Below are 24,288 nucleotides of genomic sequence, written 5' to 3' on the forward strand. Positions count from 1 at the left end.
GTGTGGTAAGGAAACAAGTTGCTGTGCATAACGTTAGATCCCACTAGGACAATGGTATGTGTGGTGAGTTCCTTGCCCCATTGGCATCCGGGAAGGCAGGTTGCTGTTATGCCAGACTTCACCAGATATTTGAACATTTATTATTGCTGACTACTGCCCTTAAATATGAATAGCATTTCCCAGTTAGGATGGTGTAGCTGGTCTTTGCTGATCTTCTTTTTCCTACCCTTTATCTTTCCTGGACACACCCCCCAGTTTCACCCCTATCACTAGATGGGGGTGGGGGGCGGGAGAAAGGAGAGAGAGGTCTAATTTATTTCCTATTGTTTCTTTGTTGCTTGTAGCTGGTCTTTGCTACTTTGTGGGTTCTTCTTTTTCCCACCCTTTATCCTATCACTAGATAGGAGAGAAAGTAAAGAGCAGAGAGAATGATAGAGACACTTCAATCTAATTTCTTTATTCTTGTTTTTTCTTTGATCACAACTACTAACTGTGACCAACAAACACCAACCCCATCTCTCAGGGCCCTGGCATTTATATACCCTCTGAAAAAGTTACCCGAATTCCAAAAATCATACAACCAAAGAAACTATCTGCCCTGGCAAAACCACCTCTTGCTAGAGCATGAGGCAAATCATGGTCAGGTTCTGCAGAAAGTCCAAAACAGACCCATAGCCCCACACTTGGGATTAAAATGAAAATATTCTTATAATAGTTTGTGTGTGTGTGTGTGTTTAAAGAAATCAAATTCTAGAATTGTCACTACAGGATGGTTAATATTTGCTACCATCTTGGTTGGATTTAGAATCACCAGGAACTACACCTTTAGGTGTTGCCTGTGAAGGTTTCCCCAGAGGACTAACTGAGGAATCCCACTGAGCAGCAGCATCATCAGGTCCTGGTCTTATGCAGAGTATGAGCAGGGTGTGGTGGTTTGAATGAAAATGGCTCCCAGTCAGGCGATGGTGGCACATGTCTTTAATCCTAGCACTTGAGGGCAGAGGCAGGTGGATCCCTGTGAGTTCAAGGCCAGCTTGGTCTATGAGTCCAGGACAGCCAAGGCTACACAGAGAAACCCTGTCTCAAAAACAAACAACAAACAAACAAACAAAACGGAAAAGAAAAAAAGAAAACAAAATGGCTCCCGTAGGCTCACAGGGAGAGGCACTATTTGAAAAGATAAGCATGTGTGGCTTTGTAAAGGAAGTGTGTCACTGGAAGTGGGCATTGGAGTTTCAGAAGCCCAAGCCAGGCCCATTGTCTCTCTCTTCCTGCTGCCTGTGGATCTGATTGTAGAACTCTCAGTGCTTCCTCCAGCACCATGTCTGCCTGGGTGCCACCATGCTTCCTACCATGCTGGTTGTACCTGTGAAACTGTAAGCCAGCCCTAATTAAATTGTCATGTTGTCTCTTCACAGCAATAGAAGTGACTGAGATACAGAGCAACCGACATGACCTCTGTTTCCTGACCTCCGACAAAGCTGCCTCACACGTCACCTCAGTTGTAACTGCCAGGCCTTCTTTGCTATGCTGGACCCACATAAACCCTTAAGTTGTTTCTGTCAAATATTTTGTCCCAATGAGAAAAGTAACTAATACACTAGTCATTGTGACTATTAACATGTAGTCTATTATAAAGTGGTGCCATGTTGAGGGACTAGAAATTAGATCCTCTGATAGACTGACCAGAGCCATGACTAATAATAAAGATGGGAAAATTCCAATATGGCTGGCATCATCCTCACCTTCTGGACCTGAGACAAAAGCCTGGCAGTCTAAAAGAGGCCTTGCAAGATTTTTTTCCCCCAGTCAGAAGGGCCCCTCCCTCTGCCGGTGTCCTAAACGAGTTCTAGGTCTGACTGATGAGTTTAGCCCAACCTTGTGGACTGATCAGCCTCCCTTTGTCCAAACTGACCAACCCTAAATTGGGTAAGGAAGACAACCTCAAAGACCCTTAAGACCTTCAGCCCTCAAGGAGAGACCAGAATCCCACATCCGTCTTGAGTCATTCCTTTGCTTTGTAGAGGGCCTTCGTGTGTGCTTGCTGCATATTTCCAAACCCCTAAGAAAAGCCTTTCTTATCAGCTGATTCTGTCTGTTGTGTCTGGCATCTACCACACTGCTGTCTGCTGGGCTAGAGATTTATTTCCCTGATGAAGCCAATGTAACACGGTAGCAAGGAGGTTTAAGCATGTCAGTTGTGGTGCCAACACACTGGAATATGGCACTGGATGGAGATCCCTCGGAAGGAGTCAGTGAGTCAGAAAGCTCTGTGAGGCGATGCAGAGCTGCACAGAGGGAGCGGTTTAAGTCAAAGCAGGAGAGGCTAAAGAGCTGGAGGAGAGGTGTTGGAGACAGAACTTTTGGAGAATTCAAGAGAAGGTTACAAGAAAGAGGGGTAAGTCAGAGAACTAGGCGGCTACAGCTGTGAGATGAGTGAGGAAATTCCAGGGAGGCCTAGGATGTATCCAGGCTGCACCGAGTGGGCATTTGATCCGGGAAGAATAGCTGTAATAAGTCAGTGGAGTCCTCAGAAAATAGTTTTTAAATCATATAACTAGTCATATGGCTGAAAGTCACAGAAGTACATCTTTTTCCCTGGAGACCCATTAATATGCAATGGTAAAGAGGAAGTAAGACATGTGGAAGGAGGAAATCTACTGAGGGAAAAAGTTACTAATAAACCCAGAAAAGGTGCGTGTGTATGGGGAAGGGGTGAGAAATCCCCAGCTAGAGGTTGGACTGGGGCAGGAGGATTGCTATTTGCCAGCCTGGACTACATAGTATGACCCTGTTTAAGAAAAATAAAAAGTATAACAGTCTCTGTTTCAAAAACAAGTATGTGTGTTTATATCTATAAGGAAACTCTGGAAAAATTCACACCAAAACGAAGGTTACTGGGGGCTTCTAGCCAGATGGAGTACAAGGGTGGGGTGACAGGATGTTGCTTTTTGGGGGATTCTTATGCCATCGGGGTTGAAAATGTTTTCCCTCTCTATATTACTTGCTTTTTAAAGGTGATAAAACATCATGATCAGGGCAGATTATAAAGGAGGCTTATTTGGGCTTATGGTTCCAGAGAGTTAGGGTCCATCCTGGTAGGGAAGCCACTGGAGCAGCAGCTGGGAATGGCAGATGGCTTTTGAAACCTCAAAGCCCATCCCCAGTGACACGCTTCCTGTGCGGAGACCACACCTTCTAAACTATCCAAACAGGCACTATCAAGGAGGCACCAGGGATTCAAATGCCCAAGGCTACGGGACCATCTCATTCCACCACACTAAATGATAAAGATGCTGTGTCTTCCTTTAAGATAATAGATAGTTGGGATCTAGAGAGAGATGGCTCAGAGGTTAAGAGCACTGCCTGCTCTTCCAAAGGTCCTGAGTTCAATTCCCAGCAACTACATGATGGCTCCCAACCATCTGTAATGAAATCTGGTGCCTCTTCCAGCCTGTAGGCACAAATGCAGCCAGAGCACGGTATACATAATAAATAAACAAATCTTAAAAAAAAAAAAAAGATAATATATAGTTGAGTTTTAGGGAGACAGGTTAAACTTATGGGGCTCAGAGGAAAGATGGCATGAAAAAGAATAGAGCTTGCCTTTCATTCCAGTGTTCAGGGGGCAGATGCAGGAGGATCTCTAGGAGTTCAGACCAGCCTGGATACATAGAGTTTTCCAGATCAGTCACAGCTACAAAGTGAGACCCTATCTCAAGAAAACCCAAAACAAAAGAGCAACAACAAAAAAACCCACTTTTGTTTTTTGAGACAGGGTCTTTCTGTGTAGCTCCAGCTGTCCTTGCTCTGTAGACAAGGCTGGCCTCGAACTCAGGGATCCATGCCTGCTTCTGTCAGGGAGCGTGGGGCAGGAGGCAGACCAAAGGGAATCTAGGCGGCCCAGGCACGGGAAACACTGCTCTAGCAGGCTTGTCCTCCCCCATTACTTCTGTCCTGCTAACAACCATTAGATTACATTCCTAAAGCCACCAAGGTTTTTTTTTGGTTTTTTTTGTTTGTTTGTTTGTTTTTTTAATCTGGCTACTTCCTCCTCCTGAGGCTGACCACCAAAGTATTGAAGTCCAGCAATCAAACACCCCCTTTAGCTACCCTAATTAGCATGTGCAATACTCCTCAAATTATTCCACAAAATAGAAACAGAAAAGAACACTGCCAGCTTTAACTACAAATATTTATTTCAAACAGTCCATTGTTTTATTCTGTTTATTTCCTTCTTCCACAAGCTGTTTACAACTAAGGTTTAGTTTTTTCTTTTCCACATCATTCACATTCCTACCTACAGAACTCATGAACAAATGCTGAGTGAACCACCCCTCACAGTTACAGCCCACTTTACTGCCTCTCTAGTGCAATTAGCCTACACTACCAGTGAAAACGGTTCTTGATTCTGTTTCTACATGTGAAGAAACTTGTCCCACAAGGGCCTGGATAGCTCAATTGGTAAAGCATCAGATTTTTAATCTGAGGGTTCAGGGTTCAAGTCCCTGTTCAGGCAGTGATACTCACTTGCCTTACATGAGAGATTAAACTGATAACTCTTCAGGCAAGCTGCAACCAAGGTTGTGAGCTTTTATTCTATTCCAGATAGACATGATAGCAGTTTTTAAATTATGTACCCTTTCTGAGAAACACACAGTACAGAAAGCTTACATATTGTAGAAGAGCTTCACTTTTAGGGTAGATTGGCCTTTTTAAAAGAATATTTAAATTTTTGTTAACACAAAACACAAGACTAACATAAAACACATTCATTAACATAAAAGTAAAGACTTAGATTTTCTGTCCTTTCCTCTCACAGCTGAAATCTTCAGCAGATGGGGAGCTGGCCACCAAATTGTGGTCTGTCACATTGTAGTGATGAGCATGAACATCAGGAGGTTAGTTATTGGCAAGCCTTGCGGTAGGACAAATACACACCTACTAGAAATAACTAGTCACCTTTGCAGTTTTGGCCAACTTCATGTTAACAGTATGGCTGACGGAAGAGTAGATTGTAGGGTTTTTGCTTGTTTTTGTTTTTTCTCTCCCTACCAGAGGATTATAATTGACAGTAACAAAGTAACTATGAAGAATTCTATGGAGCAAACAGACAAACAACCACCCCCCAAAAACCAACCAAACAAAAAACCTGAAAATCAACCTCCTAGAGTGAATATGTTCAGCCAAATCCAGGTCAAACTTTGTTTTGTTTTTAAAATTTTTTAAACTTATATGTATGAGTCTTTGTCTGCATGTGTGTACGTGTACCACATGTGTGCTTGGTGCATACAGAGGTCAGAAGAAGATGTTAGAGCCCCTGGGACAAGTGTTACAGGTGATTGTGACTCACCATACGGGTACAGGAAACCAAGCTTGGATCCTCCGCGTGACCAAAGAACGCTGTTAACCACTGAGCCCCTCTCCAGGCCCTTGATTATTTAAATGATGCTGGGCAAGAGTGATCAGGGACAACTCAAGGGAAGATAGGGTGAGGGCTCAGGTAAGGAAAAATATATTGACACTTACTGTGGTGGCTGGAATAAGAATGGCCGCCCTAGGCTCATCTATTTGAATGCTTGGTCCCTAGTTGGAACTATTTTGGGAAGGATTAGAAGATGTAGCCCTTGCTGAATGAGGTGTGTCAGTAGCAGTGGGTTTGAGGTTTCACAAAGCCCAGACCAAGCCCTGTCTCTCTCTGCCTCCAACTTAAGGATCGCCATGTAAGCTGTTAGATGATGTTCCAGGCCATGTCTGCCGGGTTGCCTGTCTGCCTGCCTGCCTGTGAGCCTTCCTGTCTGCCTGCCTGTCTGTCTGCCTGCCTGCCTGTGAGCCCTCCTGTCTGCCTGCCTGTGAGTCTTTCTGTCTGCCTGCCTGTCTGCTGTCTGCCTTCCTGTCTGCCTGCCTGCTGACTTGCTCTCCAACATGATGGTCATGAACTCTCCTTCTGAAACTGTAAGCAAACTCTCAATTAAATGCTTTCTTTTGTAAGTTGCCTTCATCATGGTGTCTTTTCATAGAGATAGGAAATTAAATACACTTATGAGAAAATGTTATAATGAAACTCATTGCTTTATGTGGTCACTTAGTTAATTTAAAAGACAAAAACAAGTAAAAAAAATTAATGATGCTGAAGAAATTGAATCTCCATAGGTAATAAAATGAATATTTACCTAAATTTTAGAGTGTTGTTTAAAAATAAACTCAAAATATATCATCAGTTTAAAGAAAAATACAAAATTATAAAAATTTTAGGGAAAAAAGTGATTCTACAATGTAAAGTATACGTAGGCTTGACATCAAAAGTGCAACCCATAAATGAAAAATGACTAATTACAGTTCATAAAAATAAAAAAAGTGTTCTAGAAAGATTCTGTTAGGTAGACCAAAAGACAGGCTACAGATTTGGAGAAAGAATTGCAAGACACATTTTTGACAATGGATTCATACTGAGGGCACACAAAGAGCTCTCACTGTTAAAACAACAGTGATCCAGTTAGGAAATTGGCAAAAGATCTATTGGTGAGGCTATACAAGGGGAAATCAGAAGAGGCCCTCTTGGAAATGTCCATAAGACCATGAAGTGTTGTTACACACATCAGGAAAGAATAAAATAACAAATGCTAGGCGGGCAAAGATACAGAGATCAGATCTCATGTTACTGATTAAAAGTATAAGATGGTATAGGCATTTTGAAAACACATTAATAGTATCTTAAAAAAAAACACATTTGTTAATGTTGTGTGTAATAGTGCTTGCCTGCATGCTTGTACATACCATGTGTATGTGTGTGGTGCCACCAAGGCCATAAAAGGATTTCAATTCCCATGGAACTGAAGGTGCCCATACAATGGTTCCTAACCATGAGCTACTCTAATTTCAGATCTGATACCTTCTGAGCTCTGAGGACACCAGGCATGCACATGGTTCACGTACAGACAAACAGGTAAAATACCTATACGCATAAAATAGAAAGTAATAAAAAACATTTTAAAACAACAACAAAACAGATTAGGAGTCTCTGTTAATTAGGAGAAATTTAGCAAAGCCATGTGGTATGAACATACCCCATCTCTAATGATAACCGGTCCTTCCGTTTTGGGAAGCTTAGCATGTTTCATGTCTCATGTGACTCCAGGAGGACCATCTGTCTCAAACATCACTCTATATGTGGCAGTTTCTTCTACACCATCTTGTAACCGCAATGTGAATGACATAAAACCAATATTAAAATGGTCATAACTGGTATCTTAAACTTTTTTTTTTTTTTTTTTTTTTTTTTTTTTTGTGGGTGAGTGATGGTGCATGCCTTTAATCCCAGCACTGAGGAGGCAGAGACATGTGGACCTCTGAGAATTGGAGACCAGCTTGGTGTACATAGTGACATTACATGGTGAGATCCTATTACAAATTTTGAAAATTTTAAAATTATGTGTATGTGCTTGTGTTTATGCAAGTGCTGGTATCCTTGCACTGCAAAATATACTGGAAGCTGGAGTTGCCCGGTGGTTGTGAACCGGTGAGTATAGGTTCTGGGAACCCAGCCAGGGCCTTTTTGCAAGAGCAGGAAGTGCCTTCTCTGTGGAGCTATCTTTCCACCCTTCAGGACTGACACATTAATAAAGGAAGTGGACTATAACAGTAATAGGATGCCAGGTGGCGGCGGCCCAGGCCTTCAGTCCCAGCACTTGGGAGGCAGAGGCAGACAGATCGCAGGGTTCCAGGACAGCCAGGGCCACACAGAGAAACCCTGACTCAAAAAACAAGCAAAACAAAAACAAATAAAGAACAGCAATATGGAAAAGAATAAACTCCATTAGTAAAATATTATTTGGTGCATGGGCTGGAGAGACGGCTTTGTTGCCTACAACAGCTTGTGTTTTCCAGCACCCACATGGTGGCTCACAACTTACTGTAACTCTGGTTTCACGAGATCAAGAGCCTTCTTCTGCCCTTCACTGGCACCAGGTGTGCATATGTTTACAGACAGCATACATGCAAGCCAACAATCACACACATAAAGAAATTGTATTTAAATCACACACATAAAGAAATCATATTACTTGGTGAGTTTGGCATCTGTCTCATAAATATACATGTAGATGTTTGTATATTGTGATTTAATGTTGCAGTCGGAAAAGTTTGAATAGGTTCAGTTATCTGTATGACTACTTTTTGTCTACATGTATGCCTGCACACCTTAAGAGGGCATTAGATCCATTGTAAAATGCTTATAGGCCACCACGTTGTTGCTGAGAAATGAACTGATAACCTCTAGGAGAGCAGAGCAACCAGTGCTGTTCACCACTGAGCAATTTCTCCAGCCCCAAGATTTGTCTTTGAGCAACTAAATTTGCAGAATTCTCTTGAGATGTCAGACCTGAGAGAATAGAAGACCGGATGATACACCAAGCCTTGCTGTCTTTGGATTCACAACAACTTCAGAGACACAGACTGCCTACTTGTCAGATTCTGTCTCAGGCCTCTCTCTCCCAAGTTTGACAGACATGTCAGAATTCAAACACAGGCTGTTGTGTGTTTGCTTAAGGAAATCTTCCCAGACAAGAAGATAAGCCTAGAGACTTCCAGCAGAGACTGTGCCTGCGTAAGGAGCCTCAAATCGGCTACAAAAGACCAGGGCGTTTATTTCATGCCACTAGGGGTCGCTCGTTCCCTCAGTGGGGACGCGGCGAGGGGCGGAGTCCGAGGAATTACGGCTGTTTCCCACTACCCGCCACACACAAGCCGATTTTATTGTGAGCTTGAAGGAGCGACGGAGAATCTGGTAAACCAAACTAATAAAAATAAAATGAAATACGATAAAAGGAGACAGCCAGCCTCCCACTGCTAGAGACCAAGGCTTGCTCGGTTACAGAAGAGCGTTGTTGGCGTCTCGCAGGATTGTTATCCACAGCGTTCTTGAAAGCCCCGGCTCCCAACAGAAGCCAAAGCCAGGGGAAGAAGGACCTATCTTTGTTAGCTTGTTATCTTGATCGAAATTATCCTACACGGAATCCGATTGAAACTGCCCTAGCCGCGTACCCATTTGAATCGAGAATCCGTTTTGGGGGACATCCGGTGCTTGTCAAATCAAAAGAAAACTTTTTTTTTTCCACAACACGTTTGCTTATGAGACTTGCGCAGAAATCAGTGAAGAGGCCTGGGGCAGTGTTGGTAGGCGTGGGTCATCTATTTGCGTGGAAGATACCATCACGAACAAAGCCAAACGAAGCCGAATCCAGAAAACCGACGTTCACCATTAGAGAGGAAAAGGGAAGCCGTTCTCTTGTGCCAGCAGAGTGGCGCAGCGGAAGCGTGCTGGGCCCATAACCCAGAGGTCGATGGATCGAAACCATCCTCTGCTAAGCGTTTTTTGCACAAAGTAGCTACTCTTGGAGACCGCAACAAGTCAGACGGAGCAGGCAGTTTTGTAGTGTCTTTTCTCCCAGCCTCTTAGCAACATTCTCCAACAGGACGCTTTCAGAAGCGTTTAGATGTGTTCCCGTATATTGTGAATGTAGTCTTTTCTTTCTAGTGTTCAGCAAAATAAATCACAATCACTCAACTAATGTTCACCCAGGAGATAGCACATTCCATGTATTTTTGTTATACCTCTTAATGGCTTGCTTTCTCTTAAATTGGTGTATGAAAACTAACAAACAAAAAACTATTGTTCTCAACTAGCTGCTTCCCATTTCTAATTTTTGTTTTTTGTTGTCACCAAAACTGCCCTTTTTGGGTGCTCAGTGGACAGGCCCATATCAAGGATCTTATAGTATTTACTGAGGACAATCACGTGGCCCCCTCCCCCTTGTGAACATTCCACTCATCAAACTGTAGGTAAATGACAAGCAGTGTGGTGTGACATTTACAGTTCTTGTAAACATGGCTTCTTGGGTTCCCCGAAAACAGAATGAACAGCAAATCATGTGGATTAGGTTCCTCCTTAGCTATTTTTCCAGTATCCAAGGCTGCATTTGTAATATTACACAGAAGTTATGGCATTTGCTGCACATATTTCTGGTTCTCTTTTAGGAACCCTGTGTTTGGTAGAGCTTCAAACTGACTCTAGCATTCAGAGGTTCAAACTCATACCCAGATGTACTTACTGGATTTTCCTTTCTTATGCAATATGTTTCCACACTAGGTACCTGCCAATGAATATTTGAGGAAGTGTACATTAAGTATCCCGTGAGCACACTAATGTGATTTAAAAGGTCTCTAGGAAACCTTCAGTCTCCTGGAAGAGGGTGTGTTTTGCATGTGGAAGCGATGTGGATGGAGCGTGGATGGAGAATCCAGCCCAGATAAAAAACATTAACAAGTATTTGAGATTATAGATGGGAGGTAGCTTGATAGAAGTTATTAGAAGCAGATGGCATGGGATTGAGACAGGGATCCCATGCCTGCTACACTATGGGAGGTTGTTTAGAGGATTGATATCTGCCCTGCCCCAGGTTAACTAATGCTATTTTAAAATATAACAAGTGTCTGTGTCTTGATTGATTGCTACCTGGGCCTACTGATAATACATGTAGTTTTTAAAAAAACCAATACCTGCCCTTATGTACTTTCCTACTCCCTGTACTTTCCTACTCCATGTGAGGAAGCTGATCTTTTAATAACTTAAGGGAAAACTATGAGAGTGGGGCACCAAAAAAGCCCCTCTCTGGAGTCTGTTAGAAGCCTCTGCCCACCTGGAAACCATGTATCCCAGTGCAATTAATACTTGCTGTGAAGGTTGCCAGCACAAAGCCACTTTTCCTTCGTTCCTTCCTTCTTCCTTCCTTTTAAAGTTTATTAATTTTTTTTTTTTCCGAGACAGGTTTCTCTGTGTAGCCTTGGCTGTCCTGGAACCCACTCTAGCCAGGCTGGCCTTGAACTCAGAGATCTGCTTGCCTCTGCCTCCTGAGTGCTAGGATTAAAGGTGTGCACCACCTGGCAACATGCGTATTTTTATACAGAAATATTTTCAAATGGAAGTGTGGAAATAGCCAGACATGCTGGGTGACATATGCCATTTATCCTAGCTCTTGAGAGACAGGGCCAGGTGGGTCTCTGACGAGGCCAGATTGGTCTTCACAGCAACTTGCAGGCCAGCCAGGGTGACACTCTGTCTCAAAACAAAACAGAAATGTAGATACCAATAAGCCAGACTTTGGGCTTAAGTATACCTGACTTCTCCCAGACCTTAAAAATAAAACCACTAAGTTCACAGAGGCCATAACCTAGTTTCCTGGATCCCTGTAGTCTGTTGTTATTCCTTATCCACGGTAATCCTGCTAGTTGCCACCCAGGAACCCATTCATGATTTCTTTTAAATCCCTTAGCAACCACTTAAAGATAACCTGAATCAGATATATGGCTGTTCATAAAGACGATGAGGTGCAATGCTGAGAAACTCCTAGCTCTCAGCTGTCTGGACCACACCCCCAGCATTTGTCTTAATCCTCTTGTTTAAAAATCTGTGCTGAAAATATCTTTCAATACCCTCCTGACAGGTCTCATATGTGGGATTCAAAGAGACACTGAGCCAGACCATTGGCTGGAAGAAATTCAAGAGTTATTAATGCTGTGGACAGACAGACAGACCACCGCATAGTGGGGGCTCTGAGGAGAATTTGGGCCTGAGCATCACAGAGAGACAGCATGGCAAGGCTCTGAAGAGAAGCAGACTATCATGGCAGAGCCTGGGGTTGGGATTTACAGCTCTCTGAGGACCCAGGGAAGGAAGGGAGGCGAGCTGTCAGCATCCCTTCCAGGAACCTGGAAGTCTATTGGCTAGAGATTCCTAGACAGGGTCTCACAGATAATGGCATGGAGCCCACAGAGATCCACCGTGGATGAGGGGCCTGGTGGTATCTGTCTCATACATTGTGGCTGAGCAGCATTCTGGTCTAATGTCACATCCCTAGCCTTTTTGTTTATAAGAGGGGACCCTGACTCTGCCCAATGGGATCGCCCCTTCTCAGAGCCTGTGCTATGCTATTCTCTGTCCTTTACATTAATAGTTCTTCCATTAAACCTCTTACTCCCAACAATCTGCCTCACCATCCCCTCAAGCCCTATACCAAGACCTTTCATCTGCTTCATACAGGCCTGCCTGGAAACTCTTTTCTGTGGTGAAGCCAAAGATCCAGCTTCACTTGAATGGAGGTTTCGGAAAGGGGACTGTGGACTTGCCTGTGTCATTCCTCTGCCCTGGCCTTAAGCAACCAGCAACCAGCCTTGTGGTTTTGCCTACTGTTTCATATAAGCAGAATTACACAATGCATAGCTGTAGTGAACTTATAATTGTATGTTGTCAGAATCCATTGTAAATGCAATCTATGTCTCATACAGTCACCCTCACCCAAATTCCAGTTCCATAATTCCAAATTCCATAATTAGAAATTATGGAACCCATCAGGCCCCACGTTGTGCACCACTTATTGGCTCTGTTTCTTAACAATTAAACTTTATTATACAACCCAGATATCTTACACAAGAGGGAAAAAAGGTTAAAGAAAAACAAGAGTGAACCTTCTGGTATCCGTTCCACGGGACTGGGTCCCTAGGTGTCTCTGGCCTGTGTGCTGATCCTGCCTGTTTGCTGATCCTTTTCCTGATCCAAGCTCGGTCTGAACCTGCTGCCCCTCTCGTCCTCTCTGCCTGTCTGTCTCTCATGTGCAAAAGCCAGTCCTCTCCTCCCATGGAGGGTCGATTAGAAACACAATAATGCAGGTGGAGTCCTCCAGTTGCTTCCTGAATTCCAGGCCCAGGATGGCTCCACCTAGTCTATCTCAAGGTTAATCTCAGGGAGTATCTATGGTGTGTCCAAGGGCAAAGCCCACCAAGACTGCTTTCATCTGTGACAAAGCTTAAAATCCTTCCCACAACTTCCTTTCCCAGTTCTTCTGTGTTACCAATTCTTGGGGTCCCCTCATAGTTGGACACATCCCTCTTCATTCTTGCCCTGCTTCCATGGCCAGCGGCATCTCAGTGTGCTCTTCTACAACTGTCTCATATTTGGAGGTGCTCTATTGTTAGGTACAGAGATGTTTATAGTTTCTATATTTCCTGAATTTCTCCTAGTAACTCTGCGTGGTGCACTGCATGATGGAATGTGTGCACTCGTGTGCGCATACATATACTCTCCACTTTAAAGTTTTAAAAGTTACATTTTGTGTGTGCATTGTGTGTGTGTGTGTAGGTTTGTGTGGGAGCATGTTATATTATGTATGTGGAGGTCAGAGGACCACTTGTGGAAGTCAGCTCTCTCCTTCCACCAAGTGGATCCTCAGGCTCGGCCATCTTGTCATATTGTTTTGTAGGGGTTTTGTTTGGATCACTGGGGCTTTGTTTGCTTGCTTGTTTGTTTACTTATTTCGTTTGGGTAGAACTTAAGATTCTGGCTCATACCTGGCCTGGCTGAGTTCTTTGATGCTAACGAAGTCTATGACATTGGCCGGGATAGGGGTGTAGAGTGAAACTTAATGTTATCTTTATTCTAGAGAAGTCAGCCTCACCTTCAACTCCTACCAGCCTGTTCAACATACTGTTTCTGCAAGTGAATAAAGGTTTGATAGTGAAGAGGAGCATCAAACATTTTCTAATTGGTCCCTTTACCGCCAGGTTTCAGTTGAACAAGGTTACAAAATGTGGCTCTGCCCACTGAAGGTACGAACCTGAGTTTGGCCACCAGGAGGCACTGATAGAAATCCACAGACGTTACCTCAGTCCAAAGTCAGCGCCTGCCTTTCCCATTGACAGCTCACAAAGCCCTGTAACCTGCCTACAGCTCCAACCGTGCCATCGTTTTCCCCCTCCCCCAAGTACCCTGTAGGATTCAGATCGCCCAGAATGGTTCCCAGCTCAGAGTTTGGAGAACCGGCACACAGACGGTTACGCATCCCGGTCCAAGGCTTGGTCTTGGCCGGATAGTGGGCACCGAACCCCCTTGAGTTATGCCCAAGTCGCACAGAAGTCCAGTGTGGCGCTCAGACCGCAGATCCCAAAGCGGGCTGACAAGATTGCCGAGGCTCGCGTGTCGCAAGCTCCTTGTCCCTGCCCGCGTCCCCCCCACCCCCTCCGCGCAGCGCTTTTTCTTGAGCTCGTGACCCAACCGTTACTCGAGCAGTGGATGCTTCGATTCGGCCACCTCCGCCAAGGTACGAACACCAAAACCTGAAACCGGGCTGGAAGTCATTGCCTGTCCTTGTCTTTCCGCATGGGCAGTTACCTGGGCAAAGCGGGGTCTTCGCCACGGTCTCCAGCACATGGCCATGCAGAAGCACGGGAGAAGCCTGCAAACCGCCGACCGGCTAGGCCCCTTTATCAGGTCCACCGAGTGCAGCATGTCCACCGTGTCCAGCCTTCCCGGCGACACAAGCCGGCCAGGAGGCCGCCCAACTGGGATCCCGCCAATCCCGCCACCTTCGTCAGTGAGGCCTGGAAGCGCTTTCCTATGAAGAGGCCTCAGAACCCCATCATGGGCTCTCTTCCCTCAGACTGGTGGGAAAGTTACCTTAAGCGTAATATTTGGTCCCTTCGTCACCCTAGGGCCACATGGAGTCCCGTGACAGTCAAGATCACGCCTCCTGAGCGGAGATCACGGCCTTTGCTCTCAGCCTCAAGAGTGGTGAGCTCTACTGGACCAGCAGAGGAGTTACCAAGCCGCTGCGGAAAGGACCCGGTGCTGAGGGCTCTCCTCGAGTGCAGGAAGGGGAGAGCCAGGTGGGAAGAGCCAGTGTTCCGCGAGAGCTCGGACAATAAAAGGAACTCCACCACCGCATGGTCTGCCTTCAAACCCCTGGTGAAAAGTGGGGCCACTGTTTCTTTTGTTGCCAGACCCGGATCTCTGAAAAGGAGCCTCCATGCCCAGAGTACAGATCATAAAAGTAAGAGGTCCGGTTGCTCCTCTGTTGCTCTCTTAGCCAGCATTCACACACAGGGCCCACCCAGCACTAAAAGAAATGCTATTACCAGCTCTTACAGTTCTTCCAGAGATCTCTCAGAGGCTTGGAAGAGACATTTTTCCAAGACATCAGTCCAGTCTCCAGAATGGTCATTGAAAAAGAAAGGGAAAAGTCCCAATTCTCACCCCTCAGTCACGCTCAGCAACTCTGGACAACTGAATGGGAAGATTCCTTTACTGCGACCTGGGGACCCGCTGCTGCCTACACCTTGCCAGCAAGGTCATATGATTGAAGAGGACAGGACCTTAGAGAGGCAAGCTGGGTTGAGCAACCAAACCAGGAGAGCTACCCCTGGGACAGCTGCCACAGAGTCCGTTCCTGATACCAGGGCTGGTCTTCAGCCTGCTTTATCTCTCAGGCGGCCCTCTGAGACAGTACTCACTACCTACATGAGCCCTCAGCTAGAAAGCTTAAAGAACATGCCTGCCCCATACGGGTGTTCACAGTTAGAGCACCTTCAAGGCGTCTCTTCAGATTCAGAACCCTCAGCGGCTTCCATCCCGGCTTCTCCAAGCGCTCCCACAACAGCAGTCACTGATTCCACCTGGCTCTCTTCAACCCCTCAGGCTCTCAGGTCTGCTGCGCTCCCACACTCATCTGTCATTCTCCCCACAGCACCCACCACACAAAACACTTTGCTTGGGGTGGTGAGTAGGCCTTATGTGCACTTTCCTGCATCTGTAATTCCTGTGGCGCCTTCTGCTCCCTTAGCATTAAGACCTATCTGGGGGCCCATGCACAGCAGTGAGGTCAGAGCCTCCTCATACTCCAGAATTTCTGTCATGGCAGAGGCATCTTCAAGTTCTCCCCCCACAACTCCAGGCATCTTAAGGCCAACTTTCAAGCCTATCTTTGGCAGTATAGAACCACTTAAAACTATGTCCTCCACAGCTCCCGTGTCCACCAGGGAGCCCTCTCCTTCACTGAGTTCCACCTCTAGTCATCTTTTCCACAGCCTAGCCACCACAGCCCCCTGTGTGGTTACATCTGCCATTCCAGCCAGCATATCCAAAGACCATGGTGTGGATTTGAACATAGTGACCAGCACCACAGGCAGCTCTTACTCTGTCCCTTCTTGCCACACTTTTCTGCTTGGAGCCTCCCAGGGCCTTTCCCCAGATACTCATTTAATTTTCCCATGCCAACATGCTACAGTTCCCACTGTGCACACAGTCACTATCTTTAGCCAGGTTCTTACTAGTGCCATCCAGTTATCCCCCCTTAGAAGCACGGCTAAACTGAAGGGGGTGAGCCGGCCTCCAGTGACCTCAGCCATCTCCAGTGTGACTTCAGCACTCACAGGATCTTTGGGGTCAAGCCCAAAGCCTCCTCCTCCATCATCCCAAAGTACTTTCCAGTCTTCACTTGGGGCCACGGATGAGCTGAAGCAATGTTCTCTTCATCTAGCTCCTGCCCCAACCTTCAGTACCTCATTCCTTTCAGAGAACCCAATTGTGTCCCCAATCCAGGGGCTACCTCCTGCTCAACCTGTCCTTAGCAAGACTTCACAACCAGCTTCCGGGGGATTGACTTCTTCAGCTTCCATTATCCACACTCCTGCTACTATTCAGTCAGGCATTGGCAGCACGCTAGCTGGTTTTCCATTCAGTAAAGCTAGTTCAACCACCCCTGGGGTTGTCAGACAGAACCATCAGAGCAGGGCCTACACCTCAGTATTTGGCAGTACAGCCCCAAGACCTTTTGCTTTTGGGGGATTAGTGACTCCTATGGATTGTGGGGAGCCTGAAGCCCCACAAAGGAGAACTTCGGGAGCAGGACAGAGTGAGACCCCAAGTGCCCTACCTCCCTTGGTACAATACTGGAACCAGAGTATGCAGGGCCTTTCTAACCAGATCGCACCTTTGGCCAGCATTACTGCAAGAAAGACCATGTGTGGGTCCCCCTCCCTGGTCCCTTTTGCTCAGAGCACCCCTGTACTTGGAGTAAGTAAGGCAGTTAGCAGTCTCGGCCTTGGGATACCCTCTCCAACTGTGCAGGATTCTGTGGGGAGAGATTCTTTGAAGTCATGGGCACCTTCATTCTGTATTGGCACAAAATCGAAAATCCCAAGGAATCGGGAGCCAGGGCGCTCCCGAAGACTTCACACGTACAAGAAATAGCCTAGTCTCCTTGCCACATTTCAATGAAGAGACTCAAACTTTCTCAGCACTATAGAAAACATATCCCAGACCAGAAACCTGTAGGTGCTCCCTCTGTGTATCCTTAAGTATTCCAAAAAGGTAGGCCACCAATGTGTCATCTAGTGCAGACAGAGTATGAGGCTGCCTGGGACCAAAGCCACTGAAGTGGGGTAGAAACTTGGATGTCCTCTCCACCCACTTCTCCCTGTATAACTGTGATTTCACAAGAGCACAGTCCCCCATTTGGAGAATGGACATGGCAGGAAGATAGCAAACATCTTTGGGTGCAGATAAGTTGACCCTAGGTCTTAGCCTTCCTTTATTTGGGCTCTAAGAGGTGCTTGGCTTTTTAATCCCATAGAGACACCAAGTTCTCAGTCCTCAGTGCTTGTTACTCAGGGCTTTCTTGGGAGTGTTTAGGTGTGATCTGACATGGAATGAGCCAATTCTTGAGGGTCAAGGTCATCTCTGAGCATCCCCACGTGTGTCTCTTAGCACCACTTTGTAAAGTCGCCCCAGTCTTTTCCCAAAGAGGTAATGGCTTAGCCTCATCTTTCTTTTGGTCAGTTTAATGTACAAGTCGAACTAGTGAAGATTCATCCTGTTAGGCCTGAAAGGTCATCCCTCAGTCTGGGAAAGGGAGGCTCTTGGCCAGTTCCTGCTAGGATCAAAGCAGGCAGATCCCTCTCTCTTTTCTACCAGTTTCTCCACTTGCTGCCCTCCACTTGGCTTTCATGGAGACTTGCTCTTTTCACTGTTGGTTTCTGGTGTGGATGCTTTCAGCTGGGTTTGGAGCAAGAATGATCTGTAGAAATGGTGGGAAGTTGGCAAAGCCAAATTTCAATTGCATAAATTCATCTGCAGCTTGGCTGGTGGGACCAATCAAATAAGAATAAGAAGGCTTCAGGCTGAAAGGACTGACTCTTAAGTGCATAGCAGCAGTTTGATCTTAAAAGACAGCTTCTCAGGAAGTTGAAGGCAGAGGCGACAGTGGAATGCTGATGTCTTCTCTCTTGTCCTTACACCATAGACCACCATAGGAACCGAAAATGCCCAAGTAGGGAAACCAAAGCTCACCTTTCATTTTCATTTCTTTGTATTTGCATCTCATCAAATCAACCCTTTCTATATCCTCATCTTCCTCAAAAAGGGTCATCAGGGCATGAAGCCCTTAGGCCAGACAATAAAGCCTGGAAAGGGGAAAACAGCAAGTACCTAAGCTGACTTCAGCCCTCAAACCAGTAGGAAGTACATGAGTAAGCTGGATATCTTCCTCAGAACTTCCTAGCAATCCGTGCACACTAAGGCATACATGCTGCTTTGAATACATTTATTACATATTTTAAATTTTACAAATACCTTGGAGAAAGTAATTGAAAGAGTAATCGATCTTAAATTGAATGAAAAAATAAAAATACATTGTTGAAAAAAAAAAGTCTATGATACAGGAATTACTGTCAAGCTCATATAGATAACGGAGCAGAAAAATGTCAACAAATTCCCAAGAAGCCACTCAGCAAAGACTAGATTTAAACTCTAGTGACTGCAGAGTGTGCTTATTTCTCACCCTCTAGTTACCAAAGTTACAAATGCCAGACTCTATCTATGCTGGTTAGCATCTGTCTGTCTATCTATCTATCTATCTCTCTCTCTCTCTCTCTCTCTCTCTCTCTCTCTCTCTCTCTCTCTATCTATCTATCATCTATCTATCTATCTATCTATTTATCTATCTATCTATGTGGGAGATATGGGAGCCTGAGGCACAAATGCTAGACAAGTGCCCTACCACTTAGTTCCATCCTCAGTCTAGTGTCAGCCTTAAAAAGATTTTTACATTATTGCTGCCTTTGTGTGAGCATGGGCATGCATGTCATTGCATATGGGTTCAGGCCAGGGGGATGACCTTGGTGGACTTCTTCTCTCCTTCTGCCACCTGAGATTCAGGACTTAAGGACCGAGTTCCCATCACCAGGATTGTGCAGCATGTGCCTTAACTCACTGAGTCATCTTAGGGGCCCAGTTTCAATTTTTGTTTTGTTTTTCAGAGACAGGGTTTCTCTGTGTAGTCTTGGCTGTCCTAGACTGGATTTTGTAGACCAAGACACAGAGATCCACCTGCCTCTGCCTCTCAAGTGCTGGGATGAAAGGTGTGCATCACCACACCCTGCCCTGGTTTCAAGTTTTAAAAACATTCCCAAGATTGGTATCATATTGAATGACAACAACAATAACAACAGAACAGCGGTAGATACCACCAATTGCTCTTTGCAGTGCCTAGGAATAACTGTATGCTTGGTGCAGTCCTTTGTCCTGGCCATTCAGTGGTCAAAAACAATTCCTATTTAGGAGAATCACAATATAGCTTGGAATTTTAAATTGCCAAGGGGTCCTAACATAAGGGCCAAGACCCTAGAAATGGGAGTGGACAGAGGAGTATCGTGATCAGGACTGACTTGAGACCTGAATTCTGCCTGTCAGTGAGAGCATTGTCATAATCAAATGGATAATCTTATTGCAGATTAGCCACAAAACATGTGCTCAGACAGGAGAGGAAGGTCACTAAGATGTATTGAGATGACTTCCAAAAAGTCAGGAATAGCTATGGTGAGCAGAAGCAGGTGGTGGACATGACTGTAAGCCATGCAATATGACGTGGACGGCACCCTGGAAACAACAGGGAGCTGTGGAAATTGGCTGAGCAGCATAGAGGTGGTCTGTGCTGGGTTTTAGATTACTCTGGCTGTCATGTGAGGGGAGAATAAAATGGAAAAAGACTGGGGACTTGGGGTTGTATAAGAGACTTTTCAAGTAACAGAAAAACTTTAAAAATGTGAGATGGGGGTTGGGGATGTGACAGTAGAGTGTTTTCCTGGAATGCCTGAAGCCCTGGGACTTATCCCCAGCCCTGCCAAACTACTTGCAGTAGCATATACCATACCTATAATCCCAGCACTACAGAGGTGGAGCTGGGAGGGTCAGAAGTTCAAGGTCATCCTCCTGGGCCTGGAATATTTGAAATTCTGTCTCAAAACAAACAAAATCCACAGTGAGGAAAGATTATGGGGCAGAATTTGGGGAAAGGCTCAGATTGGGATTTCCTCAGCTGGTCCTTTAGACTATTGGGGACTGTTTTCTTTCTAATGCTTGGGTTTATCAGATGACCCCAGGGAACTGTAAAGCATAAGCCTCCAGGAATTGATCTCTCAGGGTTCAACCCACCCTCTTGCCTGACAATGCCTTTAGCCATGAGTGTAGATTAATGCCGCACACACACACTCTCTCTCTCTCACGCTTTCATATTTTTTCTTTTCTTTTCTTTTTCAAGACAGGGTTTTTCTGTGTAGCCTGGGTGTCTTGGAACTCTCTTTGTAGACCAGGTTGGCCTCGAACTCACCTATCCAACACACACACACACACACACACACACACACACACACACACACACACACACACTTTTATATTTTTTCAAATATGCTTTTTCCCCCCAGTTAGCTGGGGTATCCTGGATTTCCTCAGAAAAACATATAATAAAGTAAAAAGAATTGGTTCCTAAGTCTTACTGGTTTGATTTCCCAAACGCTTTCATTGAGTTTTGGAAAGGCATAGAGTTTGGAGACAATAAGACATCCAGGAAATGAGATTCTTCTGGAGCAATGAAAAGTGGCCAGGGGCTGGCAAGGTGTCTCTGGATGAAGGTCCTAACTTGAATTCCATCCTCAGGACCCACATGTTAAAAGGAGAAAACCACTGAGTGTAGTGTCACATGCCTTTACTCAAGACACAGAGAGGCAAGGCAAGCTGATCTCTAAGCTTGAGGTCAGCCTGCCTGATCTACATAGTGAGTTCTAGGACAACCAGACCTACCTAATGAGACCCTGTCTTAGAGAGAGAGAGAGAGAGGATTGATTCCAATAATTGTCCTTTACATGCTCCTAGGAGTGCATACAAAATTAAATACAATAAACACTTATAAAAGTTTTTTAAAAGAAGAAAGAAGAGATGAACCCTGAGGAGTTAGAAAGACTCTTAGAAAGAAATCAGGCTGTAAGAGACCTGAACCAGCCCTTGAGAAATTCCAATAGGCAGTGCAGTGTCTTCAGAGAAAGAGATCTGTTAAGCAGTACCTACAGTCCTAAAGGGTCAGTTTCGTGACCACTAACAGCACCCTTGAAGAACATGTGGTTTGACTTTCCTAAGTTCTAAAAGTAGAAATTAAGTTGAGCTCCCAAAACTAAGAAGTGTTCTTGTTTAACTGAGGTCTTAATCCGTTTGATATTTAGGGAAAAGTGTCTGTTTGGAAGATGGAGCTGGACCTCAGAGGCCAAGAGAGATGTCTTGAGTGGGGACAAGTCTCTTCTGTGACTCTACAATGACTCCAAGAAGAATGCTTGCTTTTGTATTATCTATTCAACTTCCTTTTACATATTATCTTGAGTAGGTGGACAAAGCTGATCCTAACAGAGTTCAGGAGTGGAGCAGAGACCACATCTTGGAGTCCCTGGATGATGAATAAAAAGAGCCAGACTATTTCTGGGACATTAATGGGGTAGCAAGGGTAGTGAAGACTTTTAGTGGGAAACCATCATATTCAGGGTACATGCTGGCCATTTACAAATACAGAAATATGAAGAAACATAAGCAGGCACCCCCTCTCTCCTCTTCCCTCCCTCCTTTTCTGTATGTTGCTAAGTATTGAACCCAAAACTTATGAGAAGCTTTATAGTTTTTAAAAAGTATTTAACTGTTCTTTAAATTTGAAGTTTTTTTTTTTTTTTTTTTTTAAAGCTGGGCATGGTGATATACAACTTTAATACTAGCACTCTGTAGGCAGAGGCAGGTGGATTTCTGTGAACTCAAGGCCAGCCTGGTCTTCATAGAGAATTCCAGAACATCCAAGGCTACATAGGAAAACCCTGTTTCAGAAACAACAAAGGAAACCAAACCAATGATTTCTATTTTATCTTTTTTCTTTCTTTTGAAAGATTTAGTCACAGGTTAAAAGGCTCATTTATTACAGAAGCATCCAAAAGGAACTATTGTTTTCTCTTATAATGAGTATTAGGATACTTCTAACGCAATTACTGCACACAGATTATTTTTGGGACTGAACCTACTGTGCAACGAAGGGACTAGACTATGAAATTTACTGTTTTAGGGTGTATGGGTGCAGCAGCAGAAAGTAGCTCTAGAACATTTTAGGCCTACACCATCAGTGTATCCACTAGTTGCAGTGATTTGTTGAGCCCAGGATATATGACTAGTTAGTGTTGAAAAGCTAATATTTTGGATATGTTGAATTAAAGAATGAATATTATTTTTCAAAAGTTTCTGTTTGCTTTTCCTCTTTAATGTATCTTCACACCATTTGACGTTGTGCATAGCTCATGGCACACATTTGTGGCTTATATGATGTTTTGCTGAAGTATGCATGGATGTGACTACTCATCTTGTTTAGTATACATTTTACCAATGAGTTTTTGCTAATGCCACTGAGTAATATGGCACTAATTTTACTTTTGAAAATCTGTTTCTGATATTTGACTTAACTTACAAAGCACCTACTATTGATGAGAGGGGGAGACCTGGAATAACCCACACTCCTGGAGAATGAATTAGCCATTAAAACACTGAGCTGCTTCTCTGTACAGAGCTAGGGATGGTCAATAGTAGCAGTGCTTTTGTTTTTGAATGAGTGCATATAGTAGACATGTAATAAGAAAAAGCTAAAATCCTAGGCCATGGCATGATGATTCCTTTCTCAGAAATGACTTGTGCCTAGGAGCTGGTGAAAGTCAAAGCAAGCTCCAGATGACATCTCTTTTGTAACCACGATACAGCGTGTGTGTGATAAGTCATTTGGACACATCTTTCTTGTATTGAGGCTGTGGAGTTCCATCATGTGTCGTTGTTATGTGAGGCCTATCAGTTCACATGTGTCTTTTCAAATGAAAGGAGGTGAGAAATCAGTGAGATGCATGAATCCCACAGGGACTTGGGAGCTCATGGGAACAGGCTCATTTTATCACAGAGTTTAAGTTCATCATAAGCAAAAAGGAACCATGAGTTTTGTGATCATCTTGGCTGGTTCCCTCGAAGATGGAGGAGGCAACCATGTGACTGGGCCACCATCTTGCTTAGTGATGCCATCAATATTGAGACAGCCACATGACATGGTGCCATCTTGATTAGTGACATCATGAAGATGATGAAGACCATGAGACTTCATTGACATGTTGGTTAAGGCAACCACATAACATGAACCAAAACGGTAGTACCCATAAAACTTTTCAGTACAACCAACTTCCCAGGTAATCACCACACTCCTTTTTGTATGAGATCTAGAGGTAACACCAGATTTCCATAGTAGGTTTTCTTTCTTTTGTTCTGTTTCAATTTTGACATTATTTTACATGATATAGTTATTGGTTTCTAAATGGGACAGGAGAGTATTTCCCAGCCATGTGCCTTCAACACTAGACATTCGAAGGAGCGGTACTCTGAAATGGCTAGCTCCTTGGAAAGCTCTTCAGAATTTACATCAGTCCAGGGAAAACTCGAGAAAACATATCCCAAATAGGACCTAGAGGATAGCTTTCCAGGTGTTAGATACTGCTGAGAGCAGCTGTAACAAACAGCTGGAGGCTAAGAGGAATCAGCCTGCTTGGCTAGGAAGCTAGAGGGGTGCAGGCTATTCGGGGTCTCAGTGCCGGCTATTTCTGTCCAGAATCTCCAAGTCTATTTTTCTCCAATTTTCATAGAACATTCTTCCTCGTCAAGACCCCTTTGCTCCATGCTCGTTGTCTGTTTTTGTTTCTGCCCCCTCCAGTCCCGGGCCGCTCCTCCTTTTGTTTTACTTTCCAGGTGCAGTGATGTAGACAAGCTGAGGAAAAGAACAGGATGGTGCTGCCCATTTCCAGGTACAATGAGGTTTTACTGTTTCCTGGCTTCTGTCTTCCTTAGATTACAGGTGCTTCGTCCGAGACTACATGTGGTAAGCTGTATTGTGGCTCTCCTAATTCAGGCTGCCTGATTGATAGCCCTCTTTAAAAAGAGAAATTTGCGGCCTGGAGAGATGGTTCAGCACTGGCTGCCCTTCCAGAGGACCCAGACTCGATTCTCAGCACCAACATGATGGCTCGGAAACATCCCTAAATTCAGTTCTAGAGGACGATGCCCTTTTCTGGCTCACA

At 44.7% G+C, this 24,288-nt stretch overlaps 1 protein-coding gene and 2 non-coding genes across 3 annotated transcripts; all 3 read left to right on the top strand.

Annotated features, from left to right (window-relative positions):
• The first annotated feature begins 4,446 nt into the window (after nt 1-4,446).
• On the top strand, nt 4,447-4,519 carry Trnak-uuu (transfer RNA lysine (anticodon UUU)). The gene has a single exon. It is a non-coding gene; the product is annotated as a tRNA-Lys (tRNA).
• A 4,774-nt stretch (nt 4,520-9,293) lies between these two features.
• On the top strand, nt 9,294-9,365 carry Trnam-cau (transfer RNA methionine (anticodon CAU)). The gene has a single exon. It is a non-coding gene; the product is annotated as a tRNA-Met (tRNA).
• A 4,844-nt stretch (nt 9,366-14,209) lies between these two features.
• Pom121l2 (POM121 transmembrane nucleoporin like 2) lies at nt 14,210-17,077 on the top strand. The gene has a single exon (XM_051168363.1). It carries the CDS (start codon nt 14,210-14,212, stop codon nt 17,075-17,077), a length of 2,868 nt encoding a protein of 955 aa, XP_051024320.1.
• Nucleotides 17,078-24,288: the final 7,211 nt, after the last annotated feature.

Source organism: Acomys russatus, chromosome 3 (genome assembly GCF_903995435.1).
Source record: "Acomys russatus chromosome 3, mAcoRus1.1, whole genome shotgun sequence".
Lineage (NCBI taxonomy): Eukaryota > Metazoa > Chordata > Mammalia > Rodentia > Muridae > Acomys > Acomys russatus.

Excerpts from the sequence above, each read along its gene's own strand:
- Pom121l2 (XM_051168363.1), top strand. The coding sequence starts at position 14,210 with ATGGGCAGTTACCTGGGCAAAGCGGGGTCTTCGCCACGGTCTCCAGCA.